Source organism: Misgurnus anguillicaudatus, chromosome 16, assembly GCF_027580225.2.
Source record: "Misgurnus anguillicaudatus chromosome 16, ASM2758022v2, whole genome shotgun sequence".
NCBI lineage: Eukaryota > Metazoa > Chordata > Actinopteri > Cypriniformes > Cobitidae > Misgurnus > Misgurnus anguillicaudatus.
In genome coordinates, this window is record NC_073352.2 from 30895335 (window position 1) to 30910164 (window position 14830).

The 14830-nt window shown below is 34.7% G+C and overlaps 2 protein-coding genes across 2 annotated transcripts in view; one reads left to right on the forward strand and one right to left on the reverse strand.

Annotated features, from left to right (window-relative positions):
* Nucleotides 1-737: 737 nt before the first annotated feature.
* LOC129422104 (metal cation symporter ZIP8) lies at nt 738-10688 on the forward strand. Its single transcript, XM_055177803.2, has 8 exons — nt 738-1228; nt 1355-1514; nt 2627-2796; nt 3244-3363; nt 3546-3680; nt 6577-6766; nt 7444-7628; nt 9865-10688. Exons 1-8 carry the CDS (start codon nt 1013-1015, stop codon nt 10012-10014), a joined length of 1326 nt encoding a protein of 441 aa, XP_055033778.2. The 5' UTR covers nt 738-1012; the 3' UTR covers nt 10015-10688.
* A 97-nt stretch (nt 10689-10785) lies between these two features.
* The window catches only part of LOC129422103 (diacylglycerol kinase theta), a 44931-nt gene continuing 40886 nt past the window's right edge, over nt 10786-14830 (reverse strand). Inside the window, exon 23 of the mRNA XM_073854496.1 lies at nt 10786-14662. Within this exon, the coding sequence (XP_073710597.1) occupies nt 14552-14662 (111 nt within the window). The 3' untranslated portion in view covers nt 10786-14551. The remainder of the gene's footprint in view (nt 14663-14830) is intronic.

The window sequence follows — 14830 nt, forward strand, 5'->3', positions numbered from 1 at the left end:
GCATATAGATAGAACTCCTTCAATACTGTTTAAAAACATATCAGGGTGAGACCTCAAGAAGCTGCTTGATAAAATGCATTACAATACTTTCTTTCTTTTTTAGGCAAAGGGTGTCTTAAGATGCTAAATATAATATATAGTTTGATTTATTTTGGATGCTACATAATTCCCAAAGTTACATTTGTGTAGTTTTGAGTTTACTTTTATTCTAAATATGACCAAAATATTATTATAAAAAAATTAGTAAGTGTGCTTAATTGTGTACGGTGTTGTATATCGTTTGTAAGGAAAAGTATTATAAGTATTTGACATTTTGCATTTATGTTCACTAAAACTGAGACTGAATAGTGCAATAAAGCATTGTCATTTGCAGACTCCGCCCCTTCCTTCATTCATAAAATAAGCAATAAATTATAAATGATTAAAATCCGGTTGGGGTCAAGCACTAAGCATTGCCATAAACGACAATTGAAGTTTAGGCCCTGTTATTCTTTATTTCCCCCACAAATTATGTACATTGTATCATTTCAGTTAGTAACATCTGTATAAACGTATACTGGGCAATGTAACCTGTAAAATAACAAATAAAAGTCTTTTTGCATTGTATAAAAAGCCATGAAATTGTTTGCTCGGACTTGTTTGTGTTTCATAAAAGTTTTTCAACAATGTTACTGGTTGGATTGTTTGTTTGTTTGTTCATAGATTGATTGATTTATTTGTGTGTGTGAAAACGAGCATTAGTGAACTGTGTGAGGAGAATGGAGGGTGGATATTTGCCCTGACACCGCCAATACTAATAATACTGAAGAAATAATTAACCTTTTTAAACAGCTCTTATCTTTTTTCTTAAGATGCAACTTTCCTTGTGTTTCTATCGTGTTAAGTTCAGTCCCGTGGAGTCGCGCGCTGTTTCTCTGATCTTGATAATCTCGTGACGGACGGGGCATTAAAAACTTTCCCCTGTTTGTGCTTCATTGGGGTCTCTTGCGATAGAGACGCGTGCTCTGTAAGCATGGCCGGCATTTGCAAATCCTTGACTCAAGTTTTTATAGTTTTTCTAGCGACTGTAATCTCAGGATTTACAACCAAGTCGCCGCAGAAAGACTTCTTGGAGAATATCGTTGCGGTTTATGGAGAAAACGGTTCGCTGAATCTCAATGGCATTAACAGTTTATTGGATGCAATACAGAAAAAACCGGCGGATTTAAACATTCCTGTGAATGCGCAGGTAAAATCTGTTTAGTTTATTTCTTTGACATTTTAAATGTTATTTACAAGCATTTCTGTGTCAGCCATACAGTAGATCGGGATTTCCCAACAGGCTTATTTCTTTGCCTTTTTAACTGTGTGACAGTGTTTATCCGGAGAAGAGATCCTGGTCCACTATGGGCTTAAGAACCTCACTTATCTAACAGAAGATCACCTGGTCCAGATCTGTCCAGCCTTGCTCAACCAGGCGGTATTGCCACCCTGTCCTCCAGAAACATCAGGACTCAATGACATAAAACCTCACGGTGAGTCTAAAAAACAGATCTGATCATGCAATAGGCTACTCAATGAACTTTCTCCTTATTTAAACAAACACTTTAGACTTTATCCTGTTTCCATACAAAGCAAAGTATTGCAGAATGGGAATGTATTGTATTTCAACAATATTATCATCAATCAATAATCCCTGCTTTATATTAGATTAGTCATGAAAATAATAATTTGCCAAAAATATAAACATGGCCAAATATAGTCTGCTATTGGATAAATATTGAAGTCTGTAACACAACAGTGCTACAAATCATTTAAATAAACTAGCATAGACGAAAAGCTGATTTAACTAAAGACAGATGGAAAATCCTTAAAAACCCAGTGTTAAAGCTAATAATTTCAAATAAAGAGTCAAAATACTATTAATATATTGTTTTTAATTTATAAGACTATCAAAAATTATTTACAACTGTAAAGGGAAGGGAAGGAGTTCATATGGGAAGATTATAACATATATATAATGTATAGAATAAATCAATTAGTATAACTATGCACGGTAATTGTGATCAATGAGTCATATCGATATATATTTTATGTTATTTTAAACTGATCAAATTAGGTTAAGCAATTTTAACTTGTTCTGTAGGTTACATTAATGCTTCACAATCCCAATATATTAAAATAGTAAGTTGAAATGACTTTAACAACCAGCTGATTAACTTAAAAAATAAGGAAGCAAGGTTTTTTTTTACACTGTTAAGGTTAATGTTGGACATATCACATGGGTTTGTGGATCTAAATTATGTTGAATGAACATATATTTTTGTTATTTTAACTTAGAAAAAATAATTGAAACCATTTCAACTTGTTATGCCAACGAATCACAAGTCAAAACTTGTTGAATTGACATGCAAAACCAAGTTGTAACTTCATGAGTTGTTTTAACTATGTGCTGCATTTTTTACAGTGCAAATTTTACAGTAAACAATTTAAACTTAATTTTATAAGTTTTGTCAACTTTTCACAAACCAAAACTTAAAAAAGTAGGTTGTATTGACTTGCAAAACCAAATTGTTTTAACTTCATGCTGCATTTTTATGATTATGGATGTATAATTTTTATGATGAATCTTTTTCTTTCTACACAGTATGGGGATATGGCTTTCTGGCTGTAACTATTATTAATCTGGCTTCACTGCTGGGCCTGGCTCTCATTCCCTTGACTAAAAAGTCCTACTTTCCCAAAGTGCTTACATACTTCATTGGTCTGGCTATTGGCACGCTCTTCTCCAATTCTGCTCTCCAACTTATACCTGAGGTGAAAAGTTTCTTTCATAAGCTTATAAATTTCTCCCCATAAGCTTCGTGCCATCTGTAGGATTTTTCCACCATATGACCTTGTTGAAGGTCACACAAGACTGTGAGCTCGGTAACTTACACTGGCAAGTTCTTCATTCATAAATGCAATGAGATCACGATTTACATCATTTTAAATGTAAAAGATCACAGCTTTACAGTTTTACCAGCATGATACTGGTGCAGATGTTCAGTTTGCACCATAAACTGTAAGTTAAATGCAATGTTTTCTTTGGACTGGACTCCCATGCAGAGATATTATATATTGTGAATGCTGTATATGTTGTGGTATACAGTGCTTGTGCTAGAGTTTTAAGCTTGAACATGCATTGTGCATGTGCGCACATGTCTCAATTGAAACTATGGGAGTCTCCCACTAATAAATGAATATATGACTATACTCAAACAGGCCCTCGGGTTCGACCCAAAAGTGGATAATTACGTTCCTCAAGCCATCGGGATTTTTGGCGGATTCTACCTCCTGTACTTCACTGAGAAGATACTGAAGATAATTCTTAAAACAGATGAGGTGGGATTCATTTTAAAATCATATTGCATTAGACATCAAAATGCTTTATAAATATATAATAATACCATTATTGTACATTATTGAATAGCTAATAACTAAATAAATGTGTTGGATGCTTTCTTGGTGTATAGTAAATTTGTTTTGTTTTTTACATAAAATGATTTTAATCCTGTCCATTTTAGCATGGTCACGAACACAGTCACTTCCACCCCACAAAGAGTGTTCAACAAAATGGTGTTACCATTATTGCAGAGACGGACTTCAGGTTTACCACCAACGATAAGAACGGCATAACCACCGAAGCTCAAGAAAAACAGGTATAGCTGCTTCAGCCCACAAGAAAAATAATCTCAATTTATGAGATGTGGGCTAGAATATCCATGGGATAGATATATCCATTATTTGGAGTATGAATGATATAAATACAGCAAACTGTTTTAAAGAAGATATAAATTAAATGCCTTTATGCACTGTAAAGTAAAGATACAAAATATTTGTTCGGGTCAACAAGGTTATTAATCTGAATAATAATAGAGACTCTTAATATGACGTCACTTGCATATGCGACTAAATCTTCACTCTGGGCGACGAAATAATGTCTAACATTACCCATAAATTCCTACATTTTACTGGTCAGTGTGTGAGTTGGAGGCTATGTATAAGTTTAGCAAAGATACAGTTTCACTACTATCTAACTTGTGTCAAACGATCAGTACCATCTGTACAGGATGGGTGCGCACGCGCACATGTAGGCTATTTGTCTACCGTAAACTCCAGTGTTAAGGCGCACGCCGCCGTCACTTTGTTGAGTGCGCTGTTTCTCACACACGTAGAGAGAGAGACCAGAATGACACACCACGCAGAATTGTAACGATATCCTTTGTTGTCTCTTCCTGTCAAAATAGCGTAGATCATTTGGGATTATTCTGCTTTTAAGAACGAGCTTACGATACTACCGGGTTCGCCGGTAGTGGGCGGAGCTAATGCGTAAACGGCAATCTCATTGGTTGGCGCTCTTTTGTTTCCGCCACTGTTTTATTTTCAGCAAATCAGTACGAGCAACAACAGACAGCCTGATTAATATTCATGAACCCCGCAGCTCATTAATCCTTAGTGCGTTTAAAGTGGTTATTATTATCTTATCAATATTGTTATTATATGTATTTATTTTAGAGAAGCGGAATAACCAACAATATCTTAAGCGCAATCAAGTAAAGTGTGCTTTATTAAATCCAGTTAAGACCACATGGTGAGCTGGTTTTATCTGGTCCCCCAGCTTGGTTTTAGCTGGGTTTGCTGGCGTAGCAAGCTGGTCTAGCTGTGTTTTGGTCACTTTTTAAGCTGGTCTAGCTGGACTTAGCCGGTCAGGCTGGGAGGACCAGCTTAAACCAGCTTTACTACCACCTTAAACCAGCTAAAACCTTAAACCAGCGTATGCTGGATTTTTTAGTAGGGTTGTTATTCCACTACATGTAGAAACAAACGAAATGTTGCATCTCTTAGGACCACTGTGTTTACAAATAGTGAATAAACAACGTATAAAACAGTCTAAACTAATACTACACTGCAAAAAAATATTTTTAAGAAAAAAAATCTTAGTATTTTTGTCTTGTTTTCAGTAAAAATATCAAAAAATTCTTAAATGAAGATCCTTTTTCTTGATGAGCAAAACGACCCAAGAAAATAAGTCTAGTTTTAGACCAAAAATATCAAATTTAAGTGATTTTGGGCATAAAACAAGCAAAAAATCTTGAAAAAATTTCTCAAACACTAAATTCAAGAAAAATTTGCGTACCCCATTGGCAGATTATTTTTGCTTGTTTTATGCACAAAATCACTTAAATTTGATATTTTTGGTCTATAAACTGGACTTGTTTTCTTGGGTTATTTTGCTCATTAGGAAGGAGCATCTTAATGTAGGAATTTTTGGATATTTTTACTGAAAACAAGTTTTTCTTGAAAATCATTTTTTGCAGTGTAATACTACTATAATTCACAGGCTACATAAAAACTGTACATATATTCAAGACATTTGAATAAGACATTGTGCATAAAAATGGTGTGTAAAATAAGGACGTAAGGGCGACATAAACAGGGAGTCGTGCAACTTGAGTTAACTTTTAAAGCTTAACTTTAAAGTGTCCGAGAGAAGAGTATTACCACAGGTGGATGGTTTGTACAGCCAACTTATCCACTTTCATACATTCAGTATTGCACGTAAGAGTTGTAAACATGAGGACATAGTGTATTGTGTGCATAAAATACATACAAGGCAGATGGCATAAATAAAAAAATCTGCAGCCTGTGTAAATTCCTCAACCTGACTCAAGGTGAACAGTGCGCATAATGAGAAAGGAGTGTTACCACACGTAAGATAATGAGAGAGGACTGTGTTACTACACGTTAATGGTTTGTACAGCACATTCATCCACTGTGGCACGTAGAGTTTGGGAAGGACGGAAGTGATTTGTGTCCTGAGGTGAGAGGGTTTTCAGAGACGGGAGGGCGATGCTGAGGCTTTGCGGGAGCAGCGTGAAATACATGTCCAGGATGAAGGGAAGAGTCCTAAGTTCAGTCACACTCTTCTTCGGACTATCACCAGTCCTAAGTTCAATTAAAATGCCAAATATGCATTCATACATGGCCATACTAAAGTTCTAACATTGCTTCATATAAAATCATACTCTAGCCAACGGAAATTGCATTGCTAAGGTAGAGATTGTGAATATAGTCAATGGTTAAACTAATAACCTTGGATGACATGGTTGGCCTTCAGCCAGATCAAAAACCAAATATATTCCTTTCAATATGCCAATGCCAACCAACCAGCTGCTTAATTCACACTACAAGCAACATGATAACCACTTATTTCAAATTTTAAAAGGAATATCATAATAAAAACCCCATCAGTCTGACAATGCTGTTTTTGAGTACAAAGTGAAGCACGCAGTGTTCATGTCACCTCGACCTGTCATACACAGCTGTGTTTACTTTCATCCGTCACAGCTGCCAGCAGAAACAAGATTATCGTCTGACCATTGACCTAAATCACCAGCATCCTGTCATTTCGACCCTATAACAATAAAAGTTGAATGTCTTGGGGGTCAAAGGGCTTCATATGTGAAGTTTATAGTATTGGCACTTAAATTGGTTTTAAATATGTTTTTAAGATCTATTTGGTGGTTCAGGGTTTTATTGTTGTTGTTGCTGCAGGGGTCCTGCAAATGGCTCAAAGGAAAACAGCTGGCCAAGGTCAAGACGGTGGCATGGATGATCTCGCTGAGTGATTCTCTACACAACTTCATAGATGGACTGGCTATTGGAGCCTCGTTCACCGTGTCTATTCTCAATGGCTTTAGTACCTCTATCGCAATCGTCTGCGAGGAGTTTCCGCATGAGCTGGGTAAGACAAATACATGAGTACTGGTTCCAGGTCTGCCCAAATTGGATCACAAACAGAGAGAGAAACAATGCTAAATGTTTATAATAATATAATAATATGCGACAAATCATATGATCGTAAGCAAAATTCAAATGCATGTCATTGTATTTTGCAATAATAACATAAGCCTCTTTTTATATAGGCTTGTGCTAATATGTATTTACGGTAAAGCTGCTTTGGTACAATGGAACATTGTGAAAAGCAAAAATAATTTTGTATTGAACGGGAATTTGGTAAACTTTAAAAAGGCTTAAACTTATCGCAAATCCCTGTAAATATATGTGACCCCATCTGTGCAATCCAGGCTAAAGTCTCATGAGCATCAAAGTTTGACTTGCTCCATCAGGTTATATTTCCCCAAAATTTTCTTTACAGTAAATCACAAAGAAATGACTTTAGCTGGATTTTCCCAGACTGGGTCACAGTTAAGCAAATACGCTAATCCTTAAAATACATGGTTTGTGCGGTAAGGAATTTTCTGAATGCCAAGAAACCAAATCCTTAAATCATCTACACACACATAAACTATAATTTACACTTCATCCAAAGCAACATTAAATGTTTGCATAGTTGACAGAAAGGACTGCTTCACACGGTTTTTGTTTGATACAACCTCTTTTCTCTATCTTTCTCTGTAGGTGACTTTGTTATCCTGCTGAATTCGGGCTTGAGCGTTCCACAGGCCATTTTCTTCAACCTGCTGTCTGCAATGTCCTGCTACGTGGGTCTGGTTTTTGGCATCCTGCTGGGCAGCACTTTTGCCCCCAATGTGATCTTTGCCCTTGCCGGCGGCATGTTCCTCTACATTTCCTTAGCAGATATGGTGAGATGCGGTCAACAAAATAAACGTTCAGAGCCCTGCGGTTGTCATTAAAAAAAAGTGTTGTCCTGTCCCAGCTTAATATACAGAGACAGCTACAACCTTCACTTCAAAAAATGATTTTCAAGATAAACTTTTCTCAGTATTTCTGTCTTGTTTTTAGTAAAAATGTCTAAAAATTCTTAGATTTAGATGCTTTTTCTTGATGAGCAAAACGACGAAGAAAAATTTTCAAGATTTTTTGCTTACCCCATTGGCAGATTTTTTTGCTTGTTTTATGCACATAATTACTTAAATTTGATATTTTTGGTCTAAAGACTAGACCTATTTTCTTGATTCGTTTTGCTCATCAAGAAAAAGCATCTTAATTTAAGGAGTTTTAGATATTTTTACTGAAAACCAGACCAAAATACTAAAAGTTTTTTTCTTAAAAATCATTTTTTGAAGTGCACTCTTAACACTGCAAAAAATGACTTTCTTACTTAGTATTTTTGTTTTGTTTTCAGTTCAAATATCTAGGACTTCTTAGGATGCATTTTCTTGATGAGCAAAATGACCTAGGAAAGTCTAGATTTAAGGAAAATTTTGCTTAAAACAAACAAAGAAATCTGCCAAAAATCTTAAACTTATTTCTTAAACAGTTCACTGCAAAAAAAAAAATGATCAAGATTTTTTTGCTTACCCCATTGGCAGATTTTTTTGCTTGTTTTATTCACAAAATCACTTAAATTTTATATTTTTGATCTAAAAACACTGAAAAAAAATGATTCATTCAATTTACTCAATTTTTTAAGGTAAGTGGTCGCAATCAATTTATTTAAGCTACATTTAAACAAAACAAAACATTTTTGTTTAAATGTAGATAAAAAAATTGATTGCAACCGCTTACCTTAAAAAAATGAGTAAATTGAATGAAAAAAAATTTTTCAATGAACTAGATTTGTTTTCTTGGGTCGTTTTGCTCGTCAAGAGGGGGCATCTTCATTTGAGAATTTTTGGATATTTTTACTGAAAAAAATAAAAAAATTTTAAGATTTTTTTTCCCTAAAAATCATTTTTGGCCGTGTAATTCAAGAAAAATTTGCTAACCCCATTGGCAGGTTTTTTGCTTGTACAATTCACTTAAATTGTATATTTTTTGTCTAAAACTAGACTTTTTTTCTTAGGTCATTTTGCTCATAAATAATGCATCTTGATTTAAGAATTTTTTGATATTTGTACTTAATACAAGACAAAAATAGTCATTTTTGTAGTGAAAAAGAAAGGTGCCCAAATGGTTCTTCGGAGCAATAGAAGCACCATTCACATAGAAGAACCATTTCACAAGACTTTTTAAAGATGTCAAATGAATCTTTAATGTCCCCAGAGTACCTACTTAAAGTTTTAGCTTAAAACTTGCTGTGGTTGGATAGTGCAGATTAAGGGGCGGTATTATCCCCTTCTGACATCACAAGGGGAGCCAAATTTCAATGACCTATTATTTCACATGCTTGCAGAGAATGGTTTACCAAAACTAAGTTACTGGGTTGATTGTTTTTATGTTTTCTAGGTTGATAGAAGCACTGGGAACCCAATTATAGCACTTAAACATGGAAAAGTCAGATTTTCATATGTCCCCTTTAAAGAAACAGAAAGGTTCCTTGCACTGCAGGATGTGATTTTCAGGAGAAGAATTCTTGGTTTTTTGCCTTGTTTTCAGTAAATATCTAAAAATTCTTAAATTAAGATGCTTTTTCTTCATGAGCAAAACGACCCAAGAAAATAAGTCTAGTTTTTAGACCAACAGAATCAAATTTAAGTGATTTTATGCATAAAACAAGCAAAAAAATATTTTTTCTTAAACACTAAATTCAAGAAAAAATTGCTTACCCCATTGGCAGATTTGTTTTTGCTTGTTTTATGCACAAAATCACTTAAATAATTTGATAAAGACTTATATAGGTTGTTTTGCTCATCAAGAAAAAGCATCTTGATTTGGGAATTTTTGGATATTTTTGCTGAAAACAAGACAAAAATACTAGGAATTTTTTTCTTGAAAATCATTTTTTGCAGTGTGGATGTTAATGGAAACAGTCAGCCAAAAAAAGTTCTTCTATGGCATCGGGAAGCACCTTTATTTTTAACAGTGTATACAAGTGAGCTATTAGTCAGCTGACCCGGTTCACTCCCATGACTTAAACATGATATCAAAGGTGTGCTGGTGGACTCAAAACTGACCTTTCTCTTTTCTCTCATGCAGTTTCCAGAAATGAACATGATCGCCAGAGAACAAGTAAAAAACACGAAGGGAGCTATCATTTATTTCATGATTCAAAACGCTGGACTTCTGACAGGATTTTCTATCATTCTCCTCATCACCATGTATGCAGGAGATATAAACCTAGGCTGATTTCCTCAACATCAGCAGTTTTCAACTGGTTTTGCCTCAGGATCCAAAGTTTACATTGGGCATCAAGTGGCGACCCAGAAAAATCAAAAGTAAACAAAATGTATTAGTATTAGCATAAACTGCATTGATCTAAAATGCAGAAGTATTAACATGACGCAGGCTGAATAGATAAATTGATTTTGTACATGCATACATATGAAATAAAAAGTGTGATTTAGCAGCCTGACAAACGGATGAAATCATGTCAATGAATTTGGGCCAAAAGAGTTGCATAGCATAGACAATGCATAGCATTCGTCAATGACAAAGAAAGGGGACCCCACCCTTTTAAAAATAGCCAAGCTTATTTATTTTGCTTTCTGAACTATGCACCATTATATTGTTGAATTGCATTATTTGCATTGAAGCAGGCCCATTTTTTGGGTCAATTACCACACAAAAATATTGAATTATGTGCCTATTCCATTCTTAAAGATACTCTCATATAAGTTATTTATTTGAGAAAAAACTACTTCATTTCATTTTTTATAAATCATTTGTATGGAAAAAACTTGAAATCATTAGATGTAAAATAATTATTAAGATTGTTGATGTGAAGTTGATTATTTTAACATTCTGTACTGTTGTAAATAAACTGAATGGACCTATTAAACTAGGTTATGTAGAAGGCACAATGTGTGTTGTATTTATTGCTGCTTACTAAGAGGAATACAAGATGAAGTGTTTTACAAACCTGTAAAAATCATGCAAAATAAACAGAAACCAGACATGTATTAAAAAGTCTAAATTTATGTATATATATATTGGACACATCCATCTGTTATACAGCTTACTGATATATCTATACATTTAGTTATTTAATATTCATTATACATATAATGTACACTTATAATGCATCTTGGAAACAGTACAGTCAGTGCAATATTCTTTACAGCCTAAATTAAAAACAACATTTCTCTTAAAAAATATACATCTATATAGTTGTCAGAACATTAATACTACATTATATATATAAGTAAAAATAAACTTCAATTACACCAGGAGATTACATTTAAACAAACAGTTTTGACCAAATAAAGCTATTGGGTGAATCTCACAAAACCTCAAGAATACGTCTGGGTCGCATCCCCACTCAAAATCATAGATTAGAAAGTTTTCCTTAAAAATGTATATGTTTTGCATTGCAATTGTTCTTTGAAACATTTAAATGATCATGCAAGAGATGCACTGATATATCGGCCAATAATCGGTACTGGATGTTAAAAGTGTATTTTTTTTAATTGGCCGATTATTTCTGTCAATAAAAGGGGGCCACGAAACGCATCAAAGTTTGCTGTGTGAAAGGAAATGTTAAAGTCGCCATGAAACGGAGGTATTGATTACCTTATTTGTCCCGTGGTGACGTATATCCGCCGAGTGAAACCGGCTTCTGAAATGAAATAAGACTAAGGGCTGGATTGGAATTTTTCAAACATTGTGCACTCTGCCTTTAACCCGTTAATTGGCGCTGTCCCGTGAGCGGGACACCTACGTTTATTTCAATATTTTCTATGTAAATGTTAATCTATCATGACAAACTATATATTGTTGGAATAATGCAGTAACTGTAATTTATTCATTTGTGACACAAGTATGCAGCAAACCTCAAAGCAAACCAGCACAAACCTCGGTTTTTTGACAATTTTATGTATTAAAAATTATACTATATTGCATTTTTATTTATTACAAATAAATGTAAACTGCTTTAAAAAAAAAGTAATATTTTCACCTCCAGACACTTCCCTAAAAAACGTTGAAGTGTCTTCTTTAAAACAAAAAATTACCAAAATTAAAACCAAAATTAGGCTTCTAGACCAAAAAAAAAAAAAATGCCAGAGTTATAATAATTTAAAGGTGTATATCACCTTTTCACCAACCCCCCACTCAAAAAGGGCTGCGCCAGTTAAAGGGTTAAAATAAGATGCTTTTAAGTATTGTTTTTAGACCAAAAATTACGGAGCCCCTAAGGGGACATGGAGCGTGAAACCATGGTGCGCGCACGTGAAACTATCGCGTGCGCACGTGACACTTTCGCTTTCACATGTGCGCGAAAGTTTCACGTGAGCAAGCGAAACTAAACTTAAAAAAAAATCTTAGGGGCTTTTTAGTGATTTTTGTGCAAAAAAATCTGCCAGTGGGGCAAAAAAAAAATTCTTGAATTTTTCTGGAATTAAGTGTTTAAGAAAAATGTTCAAGATTTTTTTGCTTACCCCATTGACAGATTCTTTGTTTTTTGTCTTGTTTTATGCACAAAATCACCTAAATTAGACACATTTTCTTGGGTCGTTTTGCTCATCAAGAAAAAGCATCTTAATTTAAGAATCTTTAGATATTTTTACTGAAAACAAGACAAAATTACTAAGAAATTTTTTTCTTGAAAATCATTTTTTTGCAGTGTGAATATTATTAATTCGTAAAATTTAAGAAATACTATTTTAATATTCAGAATTTAGTCCATGCGATTTAAGAATGATAATTTGAGGAACAACTAACATCAGTTACTTTGAAACAAGTCGTTTTTATTTGCATTTCTTACAGAATTGTGTTATTAATTATCACTATTTTCAAAGAAAGTATGAAAGGTAAAACAACCAAACTTATTATAATCGGTATCGTGGTTATTAGAGAAATTTAGTATCGGTGCATTTCTAATTTATATGTAATGCGAAGCTTTATACAATTCTGAATAGTCCTAAAGCAGACCTTCTTTAAAATCTATCGTTTGCTATAATGTGTTGGAATGAAACAAGACCTAGATGTCTTTTTGAGAGATTCACTCTTTTAGGAGGCACATAAACGATCAGAACAGCACAGTTTTACTTTATACTGAATCAGCAGACGAATAGAAGGGAATGGACGCAGATAGCACAGAAGATCCAAAAGCACTTTTATGAGGCACTGCACGCAGAGCTCGGGCTAAAACACAGAACGGCACGTTAGCTCGAGGTGTTGTCATGGCAACAGGCACAACCGATGCAAAAAGTCATTATCGTACACGTCACTTGCAAATACGACAACAGGAAGGGTTCATAAGACTAAAGATACTTTGCAGTGTTTTAGTCAAGACCAGAGACCAAGTGTGGAATGGAGCTCTGTCTCGAACACTGATACTTTACATCTTCTGATCTGTCACCGAACCAAAGCACAACGACAGTGTGACCTAAACCATCGAACGAACTCACATCATCATGCTTTAGACATGATCACAAACTCTCTATTTGTTCAGAAAGATATCCATCTATGTTACAAAATAATAAACTGGGTACATCCTCTGGGGCTCTCCTTTTTGTTAACCCACCATATTTCAAGTTTTTGGGATAACTTGGCAGAACTTTATTCGTAAAGCGATGTGTTCAGATGATGAGGTAGATGAGCTCAGACAGCTGCCCCATAGGTTACCATTGTAAAAGCCTCCCAATACTGAATGCCCGACAGGGAACGATGCATCTAACTGATCAAACATATATATACACAGATCTATAAGGCCAGCCTCAAAAATCCATATTGCTGAAGCAGGGCTGACCAGTCACTGTACAGATACATCACATGCGCTATTTAAGATGATTTACTAGCCAAATATTATAGCACTACTACGCTCGCCTCTAAAGTAAGGCGAGTAGCTTTACAGTACATGACTGGCTATTATGTCACATATAAGACAAACATATATTTAACGAATTATTTCAAATTGTAACACGATTCACGATTGAAACTCTTGACCTAAAGAATCATGTAAACATGACTAGTCAATGAAGATAAATGATTGATGTGACCAGTTAAACATACTGGCAATTTGACAATGATAAATGCCGCAACTGGCTACATGATCACGGCAGGAATGTCTATATTATTTATACAAAAAAAAAAAAAAAACACAAAGTGGTTAATCTGTGCCAATACACATTGTCATTTACAAACATTCATCTTCTGTGAATTGTGCTGAAATCCACATCTGTTCATGTTTTCACAGTATTTATCGGTAACCTATGTTTCGAAAAGCTTTTGTTATTTAATCTTGCTTAACTAGTACTTTCTTTATCTCGTATAAACATACATACATACATCGTGTGCATTGTTTTGGTGTTAATACTTGTATAAAGCTACTAAGGGACTTCTATTGCAAACAGACGTTAACGCCAACCGTCAAGCATTACTTTTCTCTAAAAAGGCAGTCATCATTTGCGAGATAACAATACCAGACAGTCCAATCTCACATATTGATGCATTGTCAATACTACACGTGCATTTGATGTTACAGTGATGGACTACTTTAAAAATAAGATAGCAAAAATAAACTATCAACACATCTAAGGCAAAAACAGGCCGTGGGCAGCTGAAGTCCTGAGAAACTGCAGTGCTGTTAGCCTTTGAACTTTACAGACTCTGGAGATGGCAATAAAACATTAACGTTACATTCTACCTGTAACATTTAACACTGTCCATTTAGGAGAACCTGTTAATAAAGCGGATGAAGTTATGGTGCGCCTGCAGGGATTTGTTATGGTACGTCACCGCACCCCTCACTGGGAGCCGGACTCTCCGACCGGACTTCCTTCAAACTGCCCGATTGTTTCTTCTGCTTGGTTTTGGCCTTTCTCAGCATGCACACCTAACACAGGAAACAAAACTAATGTAAACCTACAGAATACCGCGGTGAAGGAGAATAGTCAAGATGTACATTAATGTATATGCTTATGTAGTCTTTATATTTAAAGTATGTGTCAGAGAATGGTTTCGATACACATTATATGATAGAAATGTATTGCTGAAACACGTT